Here is a 23,909-nt window from a genome sequence, read left to right on the forward strand (position 1 = left end):
AGAACTTACGAACCCCACAGCAGAGCCACTAGAATGCATGGAGAATAGCAGATGCCTGCACCCCAAAGTTCTGATGCAGGTCAGAGAGGTTAAACTGCTGGATCTGGCATGAAGCTGTTTGGGTGAACACATCCAGTCTAGTCTCCCAGTCCCAGTACAGGAGCAGCAACCTCCAGCAAAGAAATACAGTGGACATGGAGGAGAAACAGCACCGCAGAAATCAGCTAAAGGCTGTCAACATCGTTAAGCTCACAAAGCAAAGTGATGTTACCCCCTAAAAACCCATTTTGTGGGGCTAGCACTTTCACTAGGCAGTGAGAAAAATTGTTTTAACTCTTGCTGAAAAGTGAGATCACAGAACTTCTCACAAGAATGTTTAAAGACTGAATTTAAATAGGTACCATTTGTTAACACTGCAGCTACCATAATGTAATTGTTTTCTACTTTATAACATACAAATTAGTCTTCTGTACCAACCCGATTAGCAAACATACTTGACTTGCACATGAATTAGACCTGTTTATAATACTTTTTACATTCACCCTTTTAATCTATAATGCTTTACTTCATCTAGCTAGTACAAATCCTTCAGAAAAAAAATCTAGATAAAGAATTGATTACACAAGAAAAGTAAGAAACTGTCAATTCTGTGTCGCTCCTCAATGCTCATGAAAAGTGCTGCAGATATAAATTTTAATTTATGGGAAGTTTCAGTTCTTTTATACTCCTCTATATATTAGCCTGCCAACCCAACCTTCATCGTCACAGATGATCTACGATAATTTACCTTTGAATTTTTCTTGTAACAATGAATATCCAGCAGCAGTATTAAGGTAGCAGCACAACCATTTTTATTTTCAAATAGCCTGTCACATTGTATTTAACAAATAACCACATATACCATCAAGCACCTACTTATGAACAATAAGCATTCATGACCTAGCTAAGTATAATCCTAAATCTGTAGTACTGTAATACTGGAATCTACTGCAATGCTGCTTCTCAGTTTGAGTAACTCCTCCCTTAGCCCTCAAAAACGCAACTTCTGTAGCTAGCATTTAAATTACTAACTTGCTATTAGTTAATTTAGGACAATACAGCATTGTCTATTTGTCTATTACTTTTTGTATTTTCAAGCGCAAAAAATCCATCTCTCCCCCCCCCCGCCCCCCGCGCTAAAAACAGTAGACAGTAGGCTTCTCAAACATCAAGAAAAATGACTGCTTGAGGAATTATGCCGCCTTTAACAAATCTTAACATCCAGAACCTGGATCCTCCCCACCAAATACTACTTGGCAAAATAACAATCCAAGAGCGTCTACATCATGCACAATGTAAACTTCAGAAACAAAATTGACCAACAGTTAGACCTTGTGTAGTCAGAATGTGCCAAGAAAGCTGATATGGACAGAGGTCTGCAGATAGCAACAAGAAAGCAAATTAATACGGAGAAAACATTTATAAACCAAAATACTACATATTTGAAGAAAGTACAAAGTACCATTAATGGCAGGAGAACAGAAAAAAACCCACCAGTATTCTTCTGATTTCAGAGGTGGGAGGTAGGAAATGCCTATACACAGAAAGCAGCTTTAGACAGACCAGAGAATACTTTAAAAACTAATGTAGTTTGTAGTAAGCATGAGAAATACATCTATTTGGTTTGAAGGTGATTATGTGAAGTTTTAGTGAAAAGGCTTCAGCAGTATGTCATACTGGCCCTTAGCAAAAGTCATCCTAAAATCTCCTTTAAGTCTCAGATGAATTTACTTTTGCATGGGGCAGAAGTGAGGGGTGGGAAAGAGTGCAGGTAAATCTGAGTGACAAGTGAAAACAACTTGCCTAAAGGCCTTGTTTATTCCACAGAACTGAAGAGAATCTAATTTGGCAAGGTCCTGTGCAACAACAGAGAACCTGTACTGTAAGTGAAGGCTATGAGTAAAATGAATGTGATAACATAGCCTGTGGAAACCAACATGATGGCAAACATTCTTCAAACAATGAAACATCCAGACCCTAATATTCTATGTAAAATCCTTAGTTTATATTTCCCATTTCAGTTTTGCAGTTACAAGCTGATCCAATATTATGATTACTTAATATAATATTATGAAATTTAACTGTAACATAAATGTCTATATGTAATTCCATTTCTTTTACTAGAAAATAATCAGTAGGAAAAAAAAAAGTACAAAAATCTGTCAGTGTTTGACAAAAACCTCACCTGTAAATGAGACCATACAAATTTGTGAAGTTACTAAACTTGCAGAGAAGTATCTTTAACATTTTGATCTTGTAAGACTGACAACAAAAACTAAAGTGTTGGAGTATGACAATTCATTTTTCTTGTTCAGTAAGCCTGGCATTCTACAAAGACTAAACACAGCCTGCAAATGTAGTCGGAAGATCAGATTTAAGTGGACACTTTCACAAAAAGCCTTTCTCCTGTTCGGAGGGTTAGGTTCTATAACAATCTCTGTATGCTTGTCGTGGAAAAGTAACAACTTCAGGTTCTTCCCATCTGTGCATAAGAATGTTCAAATAAACTAAGACTGCTGGATTTCTTGCTGAACTGGATTTCTTATTCCTTAGGAACTTTAAATGACAAATGCTAAGAAAGCAGAAATATAAAATGCAACCCAACTTCACAACTACATTCAAATGGCAGAGCTCACCACTTTTTATATTTCACACAATGCCAGCAATCAAAATAGTAATTTACCAACAAACAGAATTAGAACTGAAATATATCCTGGAGTTGGCCTGGAAAGTATCCAAAGGGTGAAAACAACAAACTTCCCATTCATCTAACACATAAATGTTTTTATCTATGCAGAGCTTTGAAGTCACCTTTTTTAACCAATAAAAAAAATCCCTGACATTTACAACACAATTGTTTTTGTAAAGCTCTACCTGGAAAATGTATAATAAAAAACTTTTATTTAGAAGATTTTTCCCTATCCTACTAGGACCAAACAAAAAAGTCACCAGAACCAGGAATTCCCTGAAAAAACAGCACACTGTGAAGTTGCTAGTGCTTTTATTTCGCAGACCACCACTTGTCACTGTAAATAGATCAGCTAATCACACCAAGAGAACACTGGACCAGCAGCTGTATTTACCTATGTGGGTTCCAGCTGTGGTGGGGAAAAAAAGAAGAGCATGAAAACACAGATGATTTTGTTAAATGCACAAACATCTAAAAATGTTTGCTGCCTGGCTCAGCTTCAACAGTAATAACAAAACTAGTCACAAAATCCTGAGATTCTGCCACCTCTGCTCCACAGACATGCAAGTAATGTTCTTTTGCTGTAAATTTAATGGAACAGGAATGAACAGACCCCCTAGTGAGAACACTTGTAGTTCAGTGATTAATGTATAACATACCAGTTGTATATGAGAGCTAGAGTAAATTTAACTGTATCACTCATGTTTCCTCACACACACAGACTACAGATAACAGCACTGAAATCCTACACATATTCTGTGTTTCTGAACAAGGATGCACACAGTTGTTAAAGAGTTATAACAGTCATGAGATAACTGAACCCAAACGACAAAGTGTTCTTCAACAAGTACATACATGACATTGCCAGGGTTCATATATATTGCTTTATTAAAGAATAATTCAGTGTCATGCAAAAACAAGCTACAGTTGGCTTTATTCTTCAGATCATTGAGCTAAGATTCTGTTTCTGTCTACAATGGATGAAGCGACAATTTGGTAAGAAGTTTTAGAAATAGAAAAAAAGCAGGCTAGCTAGAAGATAATGAACTTAAAACACAGTTAGCTTTAAAACCCCCCCACAACTTTACATACAGGATACATTGAACTGTGCCACTAACTTGTAAACATTCATATTCTATGTAGGTTTTTTCCTCCAACTTGTAGTAAAAGTTCAAAAGTAAAACCTTAAAAATAGAAAGTTCCTTGAAATCAGAAACAATGACTTTTTTTTTTTCAACCACAGCAGCAACTGTCATAGAGGTTTTGCTTACTTTGGGCAAGAGTTTGTACTTGCAAAAAGCTTTCTTAAAAAAAATCATGTGTCCGCTAAGCACAAGAGAACAGGACTACTACTATCAGCCTTTAAAGAAATATTTTAAAGACAAAATATTAAGCAAATTTTTTTTTTTTTAAATTGAGAATTCTGTCCATAATATCTGAGCGGCGCATTTATCAATATTATAATTTAATATACTGTCAAATTATCAATATATTACAATAATTTACACAGACTAACCCTTTCATTTATGATAACTAATTCAGCATGACAAATCAACCTATGTTATTAAACCATATGTATTAGTACATATATCTTATGGAGACAAGTTTACGTATAGAAGAGCTGATTATGCAGTAAGTTAGAATTGTAACAGTGACTTCAAGGTACCTCTAGCTAGCACAGAGTGGCATAAGGACACTAGAAAGCAAGGCATGGATGTACCAACCTCTCACAAAAATGAATCCTGGTGGACTCAGCTTCAGCAGTCTGAGACGTTACCAGCCAGCTGCCAGTACTGAACCTTCTATGTTGACAAGCCACAATGCTATCTTCAAAGTAACAATAATTGGGATTTTATTAAGCTATTTGCACTTGACTGCTTAGTTATCTGAAGATACAGCAACCATGGCAGAAGGGTTGTACATAGAACAGGCAGAAAACTTATCTTAAACCACTACAGATACATTCAGTAAGAGCTCCTTTGACTAAAGCTTGCTATGGCCTATAGTGAACTCTGTGCTACAAGGTGCTCTAGAGATCCAGTGACCAAAGTGAATCCTCCAAATAAATGACTTTGTTGATGAAGTTCATCAGCAGACCATTAAAGATGGCTATTCTAGTTTGAATGTTTTTTTCCAGCTTTTAAAGATACCAGCTTGGAACATAAAGCAACAATTATTGTAAGGCACAGTACACAAGCAACATACAGATATATATATATATATATATATAAATGATAAATTAAGGTCTGCTTTTATTACCCAATGATTTTATTCAAGTAAGCAAAGAATAAAGTGTTTATGATAAAACATCCTCATTTTACTCGCTCCCCCCTTTTAACTTTTCCTGGCTCAAATTTAGAAAATATTCAATCAAATGATCAGCAAGCCACAAAATTAAGAAGGTGATCTAACAGCTCTTCAAATACTATAGAACAATCCTCAAGATGCTGAAGTTTTATTACACTCTAGACACAGAAAGTGACAAAACCAGCTTTATTAACTGTAGGTAACTGTCATGATCTCTGTATGCAATTGGTCCTTTGCAGAAGTAAATGTGCTACAGGGAAGGGCAAGCACACAGCATATTAGTGACAAGAAAATCGCTGTGATTAAGATTCATTACTTCTGCTACAGAAAAAAGGTGACAGAAAGATTTCCACCTGTCTTCATATCCAGTTAGAGTCAACACAATACTCCGTGAAGGCTTGTACTACCAAGGATGTTTGGATGTCCTCTCTATTCAAATGTATTCCTCTGCTGTGAAACAAGTTAGAAGCATCCACAAAGAGATCATCCTTATCCCCAAATTAAAACTATGAAATCTTCTCAGTTACCCTTCAACTCCCTTTCCTTGTTTATCAGCATTTGCACACAATTTTCTTTTCCAGAGAAAAGAAAACCTGGACTAAATCTTAGAAGGACAATTAAATATTCTCAGAATAAGTATCACATGTAGAGGCAGAGCCTCTCCCACTCCCCGCCCTTTATTCCAGATTTCTGCCACATATATTCTTCACTTTTGGCTACTTAGTTCTTATGAAAACAGACAGACTAGAATAGCCATTATATGCTGAGTCTCTTTGCATGCATATGACCACCTGATCACTTCATAAGCTCGCTTTGAAAGTAAGTGTTTGTATTTATTTTTCTTCTCTCAAGTGACCAAAGCTCTACTTTCCCCAAAAAGCAGGTGAAACTTGGCATTCCTTGGAAGTAAATATACAATGGAACTTTTTGTAGTATTTAGAACCACAGTTTGATTGTCAGGTTTTCAAAAGTTTAAGAATTGAGTTGGACTTTAAGGTAATGCCTACTAAATTTGTTACTTAAAAGACCTCAGTAGCGAAGCACATCAGTTTCAGCCATTTCACTTAGATGTAGATTTTAAACAGAGAGTTGCCTATGCTAACTGTCAAAGTGTCAGCACTAACTATATTCTTGCAACTATGTTCACTTCCCTCAAATTACGTCAAGACAGTTTTTTAAATCTTGCTCTAGATCTGGTGTACAGTCCTAAAATGACATTCGTCCCTTTGAAGGCAACCGCGAGGCTGATGTGGCCCCTGGTGAAAATGAGTTTGACACCTCTGTTCTAGATTACAGCACCAGTCTACAATCATTTAGAAATAAATTACAAAAATAAATAGATTAGGAAACCACAGATTAAGTTTAGTTGCACTACACAAAGCCATAATGAAGTAGAAGATATTAAAAACAGTGAAGTAGTAGCTGCACCATCACCATACTTTGCACTTGGTCTGCATGATTATGCAACAGTGAAAATGAACAACCATTTAAAACAGTAACACCTTGGGAACCTTAGCACTTTCCTCCTCTAAGTTTAGATGCTAATATAATAGGACAAAAAGAAATTAAATACAATCTACTACTTGCTCAGTTGGCTGACTTAGCAAAGGGCTAGAAACCATGAAGTGAAACTGAGTGAATCCTGAAATTTTATTACATGCAGCACCTAGGAAAGAAAGAAAGAAAGAAAAAGTTATAATTTGGTACGTTTAGTATTAGTGCCTTTGTCATTATACTTTATCACCTGAAGACCCAGTTACTAATTCTACTACCATGGAGTAATTATTATTTTACAATCTGTTTAATCCAAGACATCTTCAAAGTATTTAATTTTTAAGTAAAAATACAGTGCTACTGACTGCTGTAGTGCAATTAATGCCCTTATAATACAATTCAATACAGTAATGTAAGTTAGGAAAATCTCTCTCTCTCTTTCAATCCTGATTAACTTAATGAGTTCCTCCAACACTAATCTCTTAAACACAGAACTATGGGAAATAAGAGATCAAAGAACAGCAATAAGCAGTCTAACTAAATAAGCCATGTTGATTAGCAAATTGCATTTCCTACTGATCTAAGAGTTCACTAATGAGATGCCTGGCACAATGACTGATCTTGGATTACTTTGAAGCTATGCTTAACAGTCACATTCTCCCTGCCTTGTGCTATATCTAGGGAAGGCATAAGCATTCTTCTTTTAAAACTTCAAATTAATCATACACAGCCCAGGAAAACACATGAAGGTTGTAAATATTTTTGATTTTCATTAAGACTTGCATACATTTTGTAAAAGTCTAAGACATCAAAATGCAGAGGAAAAATTAAAATATCTCAAGTCCACACTAGGACATAGTTGCCCTGCTAACCAGCACTTGATATCATGAACGGCCAGTTTCGCTGCAGTGTACAAAGAATAATTAAAGACTTCTGCTTTAAAATCCACCTTCAGTTTTGTACTTCTGTGACCTAGATAGGGTCAACAAACTTTGTCTATTAAGCAAAATACATACCATAACTTCCAGTTGTATTGGCACATATTACAGCGCCAAAGAAATTTGGGGCATGCTTCTGGATTCTGGAAATAACTTTCTGACAGGCTACTGCTGGGTCTATTCCCATCCTCATATACTCCACAGCTAGATAACTGGAAAAACAAAAAAACAACCCCACACCGCCATACTCAGGTTATATATTCTAAAATATCATTGACAAACTTTGATTTCTTTGCATAATGGAAACACATGATAAATAATCTTTAGCCAAACTTCATATTGGCAATTATAACTCAAGTTCTACAAAAGTAATTAGAAACAGGACTAAAAGGGACTGCAAGATGTCATCTTTGCCATCTATCATTCTAGGGCAGGACCAAGCCTGGGAGAACTCTCTGATCATTTGCAAGTAAAAGAGGCTAAGCAACAGATCAGTTGAAGAACTGAAGAAGCAGTTAGAGAGTTACTGGCTTTTATTTTTCATTGCCTGATTAAGTTTGACATTAAAATTTATTACTAGTTTTCAAAAAGGCCCACATCAAGATGTTTTGAAGAAAGTTAACCTCTGATATTACATTACTGATAATTATTGATTTCAGTAAGCATTAAAAAAATCTTTCAGAAAAAACTTCCTGAAAGACTCAAAATTGACATATTTTCTTTATTTCATGAATATGAAGGTGCAGTGTTTTGATCACAGCTTTGAGCCAATTTCAAATTTTTTGAAAGCCAAGATAAAAAAAAAACCCTCTTATTCTAAATGCAAGAGTAATCAACATAAACTTCCTTTGTATCTACAGTATCATTAGACAAATGACTATATGAGCTTGACATGAATCAGTTGCATTTCCAAAATGTCCTCAGAGGCAAAAAAATTACTTTTGTTGTCAGTTTCTTTCAGAACCTGAAGATTAAAAGATAATGCATAACTTACAAGTAAACCACACTAGATTTTGTCTTGATGAAAGACGGATATACCAAGACCAACCCTTGTTACACTAAGACTCATCTACAGATAGCATTAACTATATATCTTATCAAAGTACTGCTGAAGACAACTTTCCTTGCATTTTGAGAGTTCCTGCTATCTTTGATTTATTTAAACAATCAATTAGGTTCAAGTTATCTAAAGATAACTGTCTGAATAGAAAGCTGTATTTCACAGGGGTCTCTTCACTAATCAAAATCTCAGTAAGATGCTACTATCTCAAAGAAGGTAGGCAGAAAATGCTAGCAATTTTGCCCTTTATTTGACGCTTCCTTCACTTCTGGCAGGTCAATTCTGTTCTTTGTTTTCATGTGGGAATATCTAAATAACATGGAATTAGAAAAGATCTATCTCTACAAGGAATCTGTGATTAACTACCTCGTCTGAGTTTTCTAAAACCTAGTAGTACCAACATAAAATGTTTTAAGCATTACAGCCAAATCCTTCAGGCTACTAGACTGTAATGTAAGCTTTTATTGATTAACCTCATAGTGGAGCTTCACTCACGACTACTGTTGGTATCTAATACCTCATGATAATTCATGAAGTTGTCAATTGCCTTTTATTTGAAGCCTGGCTTGGAACAGCTTGAAACTCATTGAGGACATTTGTAAATATGCAACAGCTTGCAGGAATTCATAACTGCCAGTTTCAGGAAAAGCACCCAAGTAATATGAAGGCCACTGCTATATATTCTTTCAAGCATCAGTGCCCATTATATTCAGCACAGACTTCTATAACTCATTCCTATTGAGACCAACCCACAAAAATGACTGTCAAGACTCAGTGATGAAAACAGCCATATTTTACATGGGTTATGGAACCGTGACAACAGCACTAAAACATCTCTTCCAGTTTCAGATTAGATGAAATGACATAGGGCTGTTACAGTGACACCTTCCCACCCTCCTGAGTAATCTGAGACTTGGCCCTCATCCTTTCTACAATTTATAACACTTTTTCCCGCACACCAAAACACTCTGGAGGAGAAAGCTAATCAGTTCTGTTAAAAAGCATGCAGGTTGGGAATTGGGAACATACTCATTACCTGCTGCCTGTTTGCTCACAACATGGCAGTATTAAGGAGATCTGTCATCAAGATATTTAAGAAGTCACTTCTTTTAAAACAGATCATAAGGATGATTTGATTTTGCTAGTGTTCTTTCACCTTCCATTCCTTCCTTTCCTCCCACTTCAGCAGCCAGTAAGTCAGGCTGTCTTTTTAATCAATTACTTCATTTGCTGAGTTCACATTTTGCTAGAAAAAGCTAGCAAAGTCTGCCCTAAGGACAAACCTGGGTAAGAAGCGCATCATGATGTCACCATCCCCAGTGGCTGCAGCTCCTCCAGCTGTACTATCTGCATAGGATCCTGCTCCAGCTATTGGAGAATCTCCTACACGGCTGTAGTGAACAACGAAGAAAAAAATCAACAAAACAAAACAAAAACAACCACACACACAAAAAAACCCCACAAAACAAAAAAAAACCCAAAACCCCTAAATAAAAACAAAAAACCCCATCAAAGTTGAAACTATCAAAAAACTATAATTTAGTAATTCCAGTGGGATTGCATTAGTGTAGTAGCTCTTGGCCTGATATTGGCAAGTTCTTACGACTTGGGCACACTTTTAACTTTGTCAACCTTCCTGCCTCCAGCTGGGTTAGCGTTAAACTCATGGGAGAACAGAACAGGTAAAGAGGTCACTCCACTGCAGTCAGAAATCTTGCTTTAAAACTGCTCATAAAAGTGATCTGTGATAACCTGACTGACCTGCGGCTTAACCCACCTCCAATGCACAACTGTTTGTTATTATACTGGCTATAGTTAGGGCAATAAGGTTTAGCCAGTGGGCAACAGTAAGCAGCTAGGGACATTAGTATGTTCAATAATTTGTTGCTAAATCCAGAAGTTGTCTGACTTGGTTGACAGACAAGATTCCTAACTGGGCAGAAAAAAATCTCAAAGACAAAACACATGCCTAGGGCTCTGATTCCGTGTACATTTCTTTGGAAACTGTGCACCTCTCCAAAACACTTGTCGGTGTCTGGTGCCTTGCCTTGCAAGCTGTCTCACAACTGTGCCAGTTGTTTGTATTTCTGTATTGTGAATTAAGGCAGCTGAAAAACAAGCATTCTCTCAAACACACACAAATTATCTTGCAACTGAATCAGTTTCTCAGTATTAGGATTTATGGCAGTGCCCTGAAATAAATAAGGCCATTTTATGATCACCACAGTCTAAAACATAAAACCTTTAGATAGGCTTAACATAGGAAATGAGGTGGGAAAAAAGCTTTTTTGCAAAACCAGAAATACTAACCCTGGAATTTTATGGACTGCACCATTAGTAGATGTCCCAGAAGCAACAGTTCCGCTCCTACCAATTACAACCATACCTAAAATTTTCAACAGGGATGAAACACATTCAGAAACATTCCTAATAGATTTATTAAACTGACACTCTCATTATGAAACAGAACCACAATACCCAGACTATTCAAACTACTGATACCCTGAAATACAGAAACATCGTACTCTTATAGAAAACAAGCTATTTAAATAACACATTTGGAAGCTTTTTGGATGTATTACAAAAGCACATAGTGGAATCTAGAACAGTGAGTCCCACATTGTTTAGAGGTGTATGGCACTGCTTCCCAGGCAGCCACTCTCTGCTGATATACACCAATGTTAACCACTAGAGAACAAGTACATGGTGACACCACATCCGGCACCAGTACCATCAGAACAAAGTCTAGAAATCAAAAATCATGCTTTAGGGAGATTAAAAAGAAGTCAGAAAAATGAACTGAAAGTTGGCAGGTGAAATACTGCCTACTGAAGTAACAAAAATTACATGACAGGCAATCAAATGTGTGAATAAGCCTACCCCTCACTAATTTTGTGCTGACAAGGAAGACACTGCCTCATTTTAGAGAAGTTTAGATTGCCACTTGGAACAGGATTTGGGATCAGCTGTTTCTCCATAGACCAAGACTTCACCTCTTTAGGATAGGGCAAAAATTGCTGCTGGCAAACTCCAGTACAAAGTGAGAGCCAAGAAGCAGAATTCAAAGAGTTGAGTTTTGATTCTCTGATCTCACCAAGCAGTAACTCCTTCTCATAGAAAAGTTTCCCGACCAGTAGAAGATAAAAGCTTGAAGGCGTTGACTCTATGGCTACCATTAGCCTCTGCAAAAAGACTGGAAAGGCATCCGTTCCTACCAACTTCCTAAATGCTTTCTCAATTAAGACTCTTCTCGAAAGGTGGTAGTCAAGGTGGCATTTCATGTATAAAACAACGGGGTGGAAGAACTTGAAATACAAATGCAAGCACCATCATTTAGTACAAAACAGCTTAGGACTACTTAATGACACATCAATTCCTGAACTATATTTAGCAGATTCCCCCTTTCATCCTGACATTCCACAATTTCTGAGTTTTCTAGCACATGCTGAAGACTGTATATTCCAGTAAAGAAAGCTACCTACCAACTTAAGAATTGGGTAGGTTGCCTGACTTCTGTAGAACATTAATTCATTATTAGTCGGGTGGACTGGAAGCAAAGAAAAAGTATTCACACTTGAAACAACTTCTTAATTCTCAGTATTGCAAACATTGTCAGGCCGAATGTTCTGAATTGCTCAACTGAGAAAAATCCAGACTAAACCAAAAAGGACAATTTTCAAGACTACAAAGTATAAAGCTTTGAAAGACATGAATCTGTAACTGCTCCCGTCCTTTGTCTGATCTGCTCATTAATCAACTTATAAGCTTAGCAATTAACAGACCTCAGTAAGTAAGCAATCAGAAGTCTCTGGGACTACTACTGCTAACCTGTTTTAAGAATATTAGTTTTTGTAAAAATGTATTGATTTAGTCAAAAGCCAGAACAGAAGAAAAATCAAAGCAAGCTTTATTTTATTAGTTTAAGGACTGTTTGACAAACATGGCTTTTGCTTGGCAATAAGACTTCACTGTTTACTCATGTCTTCCAGCACCACAAAGTCTTTTAAGTTGGTCTGACAGCTACAGGGGAGATTTGACCTAAGATAACCATAATCAAGATAAAAATAATTATTTTTAACCCTGATCAGTTTTCTAAGCATACATACCTTGGCATAATTACTTGGGCAGCTATCTGAGGGAAAAAGCAGTAGGGCAATGAACAAAACAGCTAAGGGAAAAAAATGCAGCAAGGGGTTGTGCAGCCAGTGAACTGGAAAAACAAAAACAAGCCAACAAATCCTACTCTTAGGCACTCCATTCTAACACATAAGTAACACAATCTTGGAAACACTATAAATAGGAAATAATGTCTATATTAAATATTTTCCTTTAAACTCGGTATGATTTAATCTATAGGAGAATGAGGAAAAAAATCAGCATCAGAATTATGAAAAGTTGTTACCAATTGTATCATGATTATGAACACTTCTTTCTGAGATGGTCTGTTCTTCTTTAGAAGTTACGTTTTCAGGCCGTTTGTATGGTCCACAGGATTTTGAAGAGTCTGGTACCACATTCTGTAATTATTTTTTTATTTGCGTGAATAATACGCTTCGTGACAGATACATTTAAAAATACTACAATCAATATCTATAATCTACTACACAGGTATCAGATGCCTAATACTTAAATTATACAGCTGTACTGAAACCCTGCAAGTTGTTTTGCTTAAAGAATAAAGACTGAATTCTGATACTATATGGTAAAAAGTTCTTTCTACTATAAAGTTATGTTATTTAAATTATTCTCCTTTGCTCAAGTGACTGTTAAAAAACAAAACAACAAAACAAACAGAAACCAACAAACAGGAAAACAACTCAAAAAAACCCAACCCAACTTATTTTTCAGCAAAACAAAGAACATTTTCAAGCTAAAAAAAACCCACCAGAGGAACTGAGCTTGTTTTATTAATGCCAAGCCAAGATATTATTGTCAAGTACATATCATAGTCAAGATATTTTCCCAACTGAAAAACAGAATTTGTATTGAATTAAAATGGTTCAGCAATGCAGCATTTCACATCCCAGAAACAATGAACACAATGTACAGACATATAGAAATCTGCAACACCAATCCCAAACCAAACAAAAAACCCCAACAAACCAACCTCAGCATAACAGGTAAGTTTAACATGGACAGCTGCACTAACCTGATGTGTTCACAGGTCTGCGTAAAGCCTATTTAAGGACCTTAATTGCTACTGTAAGATTTTGTTTCAGAAATTTATACATGCATCAAAAAATACATACTCTATTTTGTTTAGTTGAAGAAGTCCTGTCCAAATTTAGAGGTAATAAAAAATACACAAAAACACTACTGCAGCAACATAAAAACCAACAGGATCTAAGAAATAAGAGCTAGACACATACTCTTCCTGATTCTACCAAATGCTTGGTAATTCCACATTTGTCCTGTTTAATAAGTAAAACTTTTTTTTCCTTTACATGGAAAGCACAACTTCAATATAAGCTGAAAGGAAGAGGCAATGCTGCATTACTGACTTTCTAACCCCTCCTGTCACCACAACCACTGCACTGTACCTTCCAGTAGTTTGGCTGACAGTCTTGACTGAGCCACTTTGAATACACCAAAAGAGATTCTTGGGTAGTTAAATCTTCGTATGGAAACCCCATTTTTACAGCAAACAGGGAGGCTTGAAAAGCAACAACAAATCCAAAACAATTTATTTAATTTTTTATACATTATAAGATAATGCATTAATGTAATGTTATCTAGAAATCAAGAAACTCTGTATTTTCTGTGGAGGTGAGAAATACATCTTCAGAGAGCAGTATCAGCCATTATAGTGATGTACAACTGCAGCAACAAACTCTCCCTTCACTGGCCATATCAAATTTCCCCAATTCACTATGTTAACACATGTAAGTTGCAGCATTTGAAGAGAAACCAATTCAACTCTGTTCATCAAATGGACACAAATAACCTGGAGCAAGAGTGGCCTGGGCTGTGTGTGTCAAAAAATATTTAAATAAATGATACAAATAAATTTCCCTTAAAAAGCTAGTCTTTCATGAAATCTAAGTAACAATGTGGCACAACATTTGCCACTAAAACACTGACACTAGCAGAAATCAATCCACCAGCTTACATCATATGATACTTTTTCCTTGCAGCTTTAAAAGTGACTGTTTCCTTGTTTTGAAAATTAATGCACTATGCATCAAGGGAGCAAAAGAAATACCAACACAAGCAATGAAAAAATGATACAGTTCTAAGAATGGCTTTTACAGTTAGAGAAAGGGAAAAGAAAAAAAGATCAACTGTTCTTCAATCTTTTAGTTGTAGATACCTTTGATATTACTTAGTAACAGATACTGTTGCTAGACTCAGATGCTTGAACAATTTATATTACCAATTCTGGATAATAATGTCACTACAATACACAGCTGAACAAGCTTCTCCAGTCCAAGAACTAAGAAAAGCTTTCAATTATTTTTGGACAGTTTTTCTGTGTTTGTCTTAAAAACTGACACAATTCAAGTCTCTTTGTGCTCAGAGCAAAATAAAATTGACAGCTTCAATTAAACAGATATTTTATTTCCAGCTTTTAGAACAAATAGGCAGTTTTTTTGTTTCAAGGTAAAATTGTGCTTGTTCATGTTTGCCAGTCATTCTTTCATGACTTTTGAAACTTTGTTTCTATTCCAGCAAGCAGAGTTGGACATTTTTACTCTCTCAACTTTTTACTTGGATTGCTGGTCTAGGACAAAAAGGTCAGGCACACTATGATTATGAAACTTTCCTGTCTATTATCATCTTGGCAGATGATAAGCAAAATTATTCTTTTTTTCCTCGTTTGTAATCATTCTGCACTGAATTTCCCCCATCAGTCTACACTGGTATACAGGGCCTTTATTGCCAGTTTTCTATGACCTTTCCTAAAGAAATTAAACAATGAATGTAAAATGCAGCTCTTTTACAACTGCAAGAACCGATCACTGTGGTTATCTGTTCAACAAAAGCTACACCAACACATTCCTATGTACACTAATGTCATTATAAACCTTAGCTGTAAAAACACATTACCTTTGGTTATATTCTGGCTTACATCTACAACAACAAGGGTCAAAGACGACACCAGCCTTGACTTGCATGACTTTTTTTTGTTCAAGACAAATTTTATCACCACCAGTGTCATCCTCCTCTTCTGAGGATGGCTGAAGCTTTCATCATAGTTTGCAATTAGCTAAAAACTGTTCACATATAACTCACAGGATCAGCTACCTCATGCAATATGATACAACAATTTCTTCGCTTCCCCAATTTGAATTATCCTCAAAGCCTCTTTTGCATTTTTTTTTTTTGGGGGGGGGGGGGGGGGCAGAGAGGTAAAATAATGCAATTTGTTAAATTTTAATTTACCAGGTGAAAATGACACAACAATATGACTTCAGACTTTAAAAGTTATCAAATTTAAATGATCTTGTTCACTGAATAATTATTTCAGTGTTCACAGCCTCTGAGACAACTTTTCATTTCTGGACTTAGAACCTGCTGACTCACACTACCAGACATTTTTATTTTTTATGTTAGAAGACTACCAGTTCTTTTATCAATAATCAGAGGCATGGCTATTTTAAAAAGAAGATGTGCTGAAGGGCAACAAAGCACATCAGGTTGTTTCTAAAGAGCATCAATGACAACTTCCTGACACAAGTAACAGAAGCACCAATGAGGAGAGCTGCTCTGCTGGACCTCATACTTACAAAGAAAGAAGGGCTCCTTGGGGATGTGAAGGCTGAAGGCAGCCTTTGCTGCACTCATCATGATATGGTGGGGTTTAGAATCTGGAGAGGGGGAAGAGGGCAAGAGGCAAGATCGCAAGCCTGGACTTCAGGAGAACAGAATTTGGCCTCTGCAGGGATCTGCTTAAAAAAAGTCCCATGAGACCTGGACAGAAGAGGGGTCTGAAAAAGCTGGCTGATACTCAAGAATCATCTCCTCCAAGCTCAACAGCACTCTAACCCAATGAGCAGGAAGCCAGGCAGAAAAGCCAAGAGACTTACATGGATAAACAAGGAGCTCCTGGCAAACTCAGACATAAAAGGGAAGTTTACAGAAGGTGGAAGCAGGACAGGTAATCTGGGAGGAATATAGAGACACTGTCTGAGCATGTAGATATGAGGTTAGGAAAGCCAAAGCCCACCTGAAGTTGAATCTGGCAAGGAATGTCAAAAGCAATTAGAAGGATAACCAAGTTGCCCAGATATTATAAGGTCTCCTTCCTTAGAGATATTCAAAATCCATCCAGACACGGTTCTGGGCAATCAGCTCTAGGTCACCCTACTTCTGCAGGGGAGTTGAGCCAGAAGACCTCAAGCCCCTACCAACCTCAAGCATCCTGTGATTCTATAATACATCCTCTTCCTTAAGTTCTCTGTGTAGCAAAGCCCTTAAAATACCTAAGCTTGAACTTTTTGAGTCAAAGTAAACAGAACTGTGAAGACTATTCAGGTGTCATGACACTAACAGATTCTGTCAGTGTTTTTAACACTGAAAACAAAAAATTCATGTTACTTTCATTAAAACTTTACTGCAAGGATCAATGGACTGCTCACACATTTTTAAATGATCAATACAAAAAATTAATGCATGCCACAGCTTGCTTCCTCCTCTCTACTGTCCACCACTCATAGAAATGAAATTTTAGGAGACAGGCAGACTTTCCTGGATTATACCACTGAATATGTTCAAATAAAACTGCAGTTTTGTTATGAGTTAAAAAATGAAGAATAACCTCAGCAATATTGCATCTTGAATTTAAAAAGCCTGCAGACATTATACACATTTATATTAAAAGGTTGTTCTATTTTAACTTGCTTTTCTGGTGAAAATGTAAATTATTTAGAAAACAAACTATGATTTCTTTCACGTGCTTTTTTGCAGGTTCAACTATATTCCTCTGAAGCCATAGCTCTATCTTCTCTTAATCAATCTTCACCTGGTAAAGACAGCTAGAGTTTCCTTCATCCAAGTTCCTATTTCCACAAAAACACATTATTTCATAAGAAATACTATTCTTTCTCAATTTCTCCACTGCTTTGATTCATTCACTAACATTTATCACCGTCTCAAATTTTTACTCAGATATATCTTCAGCATTCCTGACTTTCTTTCACCACTACTGCTAGACAGTTTCTCCTGAGGGAGTTCTCACAGACAGCAAGGACTAAGCATAACAGCTTTGTCCACATGTCTGCATTATGCAAAGAGATATCTTCTTAGACTGGAAAACATATTTTAAATCAGCACTTTAACTCTTGCATTTCTTCATTTTTCCTTATCTTTTCTACTTATTCTACCAATCAAAAGTTAAAAATATTTTGATAACTGTCAATGATGGGGAAAGGAGTATTATGTGCATTTCCTCCTCCTCTATTTAACATCTGACCAATTTGTTTTCAGTATCACCTGTGAAGTCTTTTTTATCAAAGCCACTTTTAACCTCATCAAGGCCAACTGCTCGAATTAAATAGAATCTGCAAATCTATCTCTCTTTTCAGACCTTCTGTCAAACACTGTCCTCACCTCCCTCTATTGCCCTATTTTACTCCATCAAAAAGTGCTGCTGCACTTATTTCTCTGTCATTCTGTACACATTAATTCCTTCAAGAATATTTTATCTTATCAATTTCAAAGCACTTGACTCACCCTTCATGCTCAGATGTCAATTTCCACACTATCTCCACATTTCTTTCTGAACACACACACATACATTTTAAAAGTCCTTAACTGTGTGTGAGCCAAGTAACCTTCCACTCACTACTCCCTGGAATCTATATCTCTTTTGAAACCAGTACTATTCTAACAGTAGCAGCTCGTGTTTTAAAAGCTCAACTGTTCCTCCAGTTTGCTATCACTCTCTGGTTGTGCCTAGGAGTGCAACACATACTGTAATTTTTTATATTCAAAGTATCACAGTATGTTTGGGATCGGAAGGGACTTCAAAAGATCATCTAGTCCAATCCCCCTGCCAGAGCAGGAACGCCTAGATGAGGTCACACAGGAACATGTCCAGGTGGGTTTTGAATGTCTCCAGGGAAGGAGACTCCACAACCCCCCTGGGCAGCCTGTTCCAGTGCTCCGTCACCCTCACTGAGAAGTTGTTTCTTCTCAAATTTAAGTGGAACCTCTGGTGTTCCAGCTTGATCCCACTACCCCTTGTCCTATCGTTTGCCACCAAGAAGAGCCTGTCTCCGTCCTCGTGGCACTCACCTTTTATATACTTATAGACATTAATAAGGTCCCCCCTTAGTCTCTTCTTCTCCAAACTAAAGAGACCCAGCTCCCTCAGCCTTTCTTCATAAGGGAGATGCTCCACTCCCTTAATCATCTTTGTTGCCCTACACTGGACTCTCTCCAGCAGTTCCCTGTCCTTCTTGAACTGAGGGGCCCACAATACTCCAGACACAATACTCCAGATGGGGTCTCACCAGGGCGGAGTACAGGGGAAGGAGGACCTCTCTTGATCTACTAACCACCCCCCTTCTAATACACCCCAGGATGCCATTGGCCTTCCTGGCCACAAGGGCACAGTGCTGGCTCATGGTCATCCTGCTTTCCACCAGGACCCCCAGGTCCCTTTCCCCTACACTGCTTTCTAATAGGTCATTCCCCAGCCTATACTGGAACCTGGGGTTGTTCCTGCCCAGATGCGGGACTCTACAATTTCCCTTGTTAAATTTCATCAGGTTATTCCCCACCCAACTCTCCAGCCTGTCCAGATCCCGCTGGATGGCAGCACAGCCTTCTGGCGTGTCAGCCACTCCTCCCAGCTTAGTGTCATCAGCAAACTTGCTGATAGTACACTCTGTTCCCTCGTCTAAATCGTTAATGAATATACTGAATAATACTGGCCCCAGTACTGACCCCTGAGGCACTCCACTAGATAGTGGCCTCCAGCTAGACTCCACACCATTGACTACCACTCTCTGGCTTCTCTCCTTAAGCCCATTTGCAACCCACCTCACTAGTCTATTGTCCAGACCACACCTCCTCAACTTAGCAACTAGGATGCTATGGGAGACTGTGTCTAACGCTGTGCTGAAGTCAAAGTAGACCACATCCACCGCTCTGCCATCATCCATCCACCTTGTTACATTCTCATAAAAGGCTATGAGGTTGGTCAAGCATGACTTACCCTTAGTAAAGCCATGCTGACTGCCTCTAATAACCCTCTTATCCTTGAGATGCCTTGAGATGGCACCAAGGACAAGCCGTTCCATTACTTTCCCAGGGACGGAGGTGAAGCTGACCGGTCTATAATTACCCAGGTCCTCCTTCTTGCCCTTTTTGAAGACTGGAGTGACATTTGCTTTCCTCCAATCCTCGGGCACCTCTCCCGTTTACCAAGACTTGGCAAAGATGATGGAGAGCGGTCTAGCAATGACTTCAGCCAGCTCCCTCAGCACCCATGGGTGCATCTCATCTGGACCCATGGATTTATGGATGTCCAGACTACTTAATTGCTCCCTAACCCAGTCCTCATCGACTAAAGCAAACTCCTCCATTGACCTGGCTTCATCCGGGGTCTCAGGGGTACAGGGCTTCTCAGGACAACCTCCGGCAGAGTAGACAGAGACAAAGAAGGCATTCAGTAACTCTGCTTTCTCTGTATCTTCTGTCACCAGGGCACCCACCCCATTCATCAGTGGGCCTACATTGCCTCCTGTGTTAGTTTTATCTGCTATGTATTTGAAAAAGCTCTTTTTGCTGTCCTTGACCCCTTTTGCCAGGTTTAATTCTAAGGAGGCCTTGGCTATCCTAGCTGCCTTCCTACATCCTCTAACAGCAGCCTTATATTCCTCCCAAGTGGCCAGCCCCTGCTTCCATGACCTGTAAACTCGCCTCTTCTGCTTAAGCATACCCAACAGATCCCTATTTAACCACGCAGGTCTCCTGGCTCCCTTCCTTGCCTTCCTGCGTGTGGGGATGCTCTGATCCTGAGCTTAGAAAAAGTAAGCTATCTGATCCTGAGCTTGGAAGAAGCAAGCTATCACTAGTATTTTTAAACTATGAAATACAGTAATCTTACTCAATATACACTAAAATATTAAAATGTAACTGTAGTGTCTATTAATTGTTATTCCTTACACAAAGTTACTCCATGGTTTTAAATATTTACATCTAATAGCTTCTATAGTGTCTCGTATCAAGCCATCTTTGATACATTAGATATCAGTGGTATTAACTAAGCCTTGGGATTACAAGTCAATATTTGCAGTTAAGTTGGTGGAAAGACCATAAAATTGTATTTTTCTTTTTATGTGCAAATAATGGAATAAAATCTAATTCATAGTTAACACTTCTAAAATATTTGACTAGATTCATTTTATTGCCAGAGAATACTTCCACCTATATTACCAAGATTAATATATGGCCATTTTAACTGGAAGTGTTTTAAGAAGAGGGTGTGACTTGGAAACAGTTAAAGGAATAATTACCTGACTCTCCCACTAACAATGTATGCTTAGTGTATTCAATGACCTTTCGCGCTACACCAATTGCATTTTTTACATGTCTGAGATCCGCAACTGCCCCAACTTCCATAGTGTTACTGGAAATAAGAAATATAAAAAACTTATTAAAAATACAAGAATACTTGTACATTTTTTATTAGACAAAAATCCGTTCTCATCTAAATTAAAAAGCTTGCTTTGTTAAAACATTGCTTTAATTGTTCTATGCTATAGATAGATGGCATCACACTAGTAGGGAAAAACTTCATACATATATTGTTTGCTTTTACAGGCATGGGGATGTTGCTCAATTAACTGTAACTCCATTTACAATAACATTGTCAGTAGAGTAACTGCTTTGTTACATAAACTCACAACATGAGCCAAACACTTGCAATTACTTTTTCATCAGGACAGCTTTAAATGGTAAATAAAGTATAGAAGACAACTGCCCCAGAAGTGAAATACTTATGGAATGGATGTAAAGGGAAAAGCTTAAAAATGCTACAAGCCATCTGCTTTGCAACTGCTATATCTACATCTGGATTGTTGTACTACATGTAAAGATTCTATAATATAACAACCTGCTTAGTTACTATTCCACCCCTTAGGTAAGGATTTTTCCTCATTCCACAACTTAACATATAACTTGTCCCACAGTCTGCCCTAAACCAAGAAGATCTCTCTAACCACCTTTACATGAAAGTGCACTAAAAATTACAGGAATTATTCTGTTGTCCATGCAGTTTTCTTACCCATCCATAATCATTGCATCCAGTGTTGTTTCTCCACTTTCATCTGGGCTTCCTCCATATCCCACGCTCCCATCACATTGGTCAATCTCACACTGACCACAGCCTCTCTCCACCGCATCCAGCTCAGAACCTCCCAACTGCAATACTCTCCAAGCTGTAATTAACACAAATAATTAAATGCCACCGGTAAAACAGTCTCCACTACTGCTTTAAAGAATGTTTTAAAGATTAACATGATGACGATGACTGGGAAGGTGTTATTTGCTAACAATCATCAGAGCTTCTATGTATTAAATAGCCTCCTCTGCCCAAAACCAACCATTATTTTATCATTGCTTGTTTAAAGCCTTTTAAGTGGGAGTGGGGGGGAGAGAGGAAAGCAAATCTTCTAACTCAAAAACAAACAAACAAAAACTTGTAAGAAGCGGCCCTCAAAAGCTTCATGTGGGAACACTAAGTGTCCAGCTGCAGAATAAAATACCTAGAACACACAGTGATCTAAAAGATCTAAGCCAACATCAGTAACTACATAAGAAAAAAAGGAAAGTAGAAACTATATACAATAAATTAGTATATATGAATATATATACTTCATGTATATATTAAGTATATATGAATTAGAATACTCTGCATTCTCCTGTTCAACCCTTAGTCTTCTGTTCTTTAGGATCTAGCTCGTGGTGCAGTTTTGTAAGACACTAGAGACGTGCCAAATGACATGACTTGAATAAAGTGGGCCTGAAGGCTTCGCACCTACGACATTTCACAAGGTTGCACCCCAGGCAAGACTTTCCAGGATGCCTAAGATTGCTGCCACCGCCAGCAGCAATCCTGCTTCCTCCTCCTCAATCTCAGAAGGGTACCCTTAAAAAACAAGCCACCATTGCAAATAGCCACAGGAGTGCAGACCACATTATTAGCAAAAGAATGCTATTAATTTAACTTTTCCACAGCTCATAACCTCCTCGTCCTTTTTATTATTTTTTTTTAAACGCATTTTTCCCACCATTTAAACGATATGTTTACAGGCAACACCAGAGCTCAGCGACAGAGCGCCATCAATGCAAACAGCAGCTTAAGGGCTTGGCCTCTTCCCATGCGCAAGTAACCTGGCAGCCCCAGGCCCGGTTTGGGGCCGAGCTCCCCGGAGACCCGACACAGGCGCTTTCCCAACAGGCAGAGTCCCCTCCCGCCGCTCCGCTGCCGGGCCCGGGGCTCGCCTGACCCGTGAGAGCGGCAGCGCGGGCTGCACGAGAGCCCGGGCCCGCTGCAGCCGGAGCCGTTTAACGGAAGCGAAGTCCCAGCCCCCTCTTCTTGCCACAGATGAGCGCCGTCACGGCTCAGACTTTGTTTTTAAGCCAACGTCGACTCCCAGAGCCCGCCGCCGGCCCCTCAGCAGGAGCGACGGAGCGATCGGCACTGCCCTGCCCTGTGTCCCCCCCGGCCCGGTCTCCCGCCGGGGCACCTGTCTCTGCCGCCTTCCTAAACGCCCAGGTGTTGATGACTACAGGCAGGGCACCCGCTGAGGCGCCGCCCGCCAACTGCAGCGCGACGAGCAAGAGAGGTACAACCAACATCCGCCCCCGGCCGCCGCCGCGTCCCGCCGCCATCGCCGACTGGCCCGGCCCTCACCGCGCCGGCACCAACCAAGGGGCTGCGGCGGCGCATGCGGCCCGGCCGCGGCGGAGCGATACGACATGGGAGGAAGGGCTGGTCGTTCCGCAGCGGTCCGAGCCTGCTGTAGGTTCTCTGAGGGAACGTTGTTGTGACAAGGAAAATCCTAAATGGCTCCTAGCAAAGGCCGCGAGCATATTAAAATAGACTTTATGTGTATTGTATGCCCCTGCGTGTGTGGAAGCCGGCCTGTTTGTGCGGGGGTCACTGTCTGTCGATGAGGTGACCAGTATTGGAGATGAGCCGCGGTGGTGGGAACGGGGCTGTGTGGTGGGTGCCAGAAGAGACCCAGGGCCAGCCAGGAACGGCAGATAAAGTGCGTTCAAAAGCAGTCTCCGTGTGTGCTCGAGAGATTCTCATGAAGCATCTTTATGTGCTGCCTTGTTAACATATATGTTTTTGTCAGAAGTGGAGAGATTTCTGCAACGAGTGCATTTTGGGGTCTACTCTAGCAAATCACTTATGGAAGAATCT

General features: G+C 38.7%; 1 protein-coding gene across 1 annotated transcript; it reads right to left on the bottom strand.

Annotated features, from left to right (window-relative positions):
• Window positions 1-3,593: 3,593 nt before the first annotated feature.
• Window positions 3,594-23,447, bottom strand: AGA (aspartylglucosaminidase). Its single transcript, XM_082052159.1, has 9 exons — window positions 23,227-23,447; window positions 21,762-21,915; window positions 20,992-21,104; window positions 14,068-14,180; window positions 12,930-13,044; window positions 10,838-10,913; window positions 9,811-9,918; window positions 7,546-7,679; window positions 3,594-6,701 (listed from the first exon to the last, which is right to left on the bottom strand). Exons 1-9 carry the CDS (start codon window positions 23,369-23,371, stop codon window positions 6,601-6,603), a joined length of 1,059 nt encoding a protein of 352 aa, XP_081908285.1. The 5' UTR covers window positions 23,372-23,447; the 3' UTR covers window positions 3,594-6,600.
• Between the last annotated feature and the right edge of the window lie 462 nt (window positions 23,448-23,909).

The sequence above is a fragment of the Streptopelia decaocto genome (assembly GCF_964273445.1).
Source record: "Streptopelia decaocto genome assembly, chromosome: 4".
Classification (NCBI taxonomy): domain Eukaryota; kingdom Metazoa; phylum Chordata; class Aves; order Columbiformes; family Columbidae; genus Streptopelia; species Streptopelia decaocto.

Bases quoted from the DNA above. Each gene is read 5' to 3' on its own strand.
- AGA (XM_082052159.1), bottom strand. From the start codon at position 23,371: ATGGCGGCGGGACGCGGCGGCGGCCGGGGGCGGATGTTGGTTGTACCT. The intron at 7,680-9,810 runs GTTTGTCCTTAG...TTGTTTTTCCAG, and splicing joins ATGATGCGCTTCTTACCCAG to TTATCTAGCTGTGGAGTATA. The intron at 6,702-7,545 runs GTATGTATTTTG...TTTCTTTCCTAG, and splicing joins CAATACAACTGGAAGTTATG to GTGCTGCATGTAATAAAATT.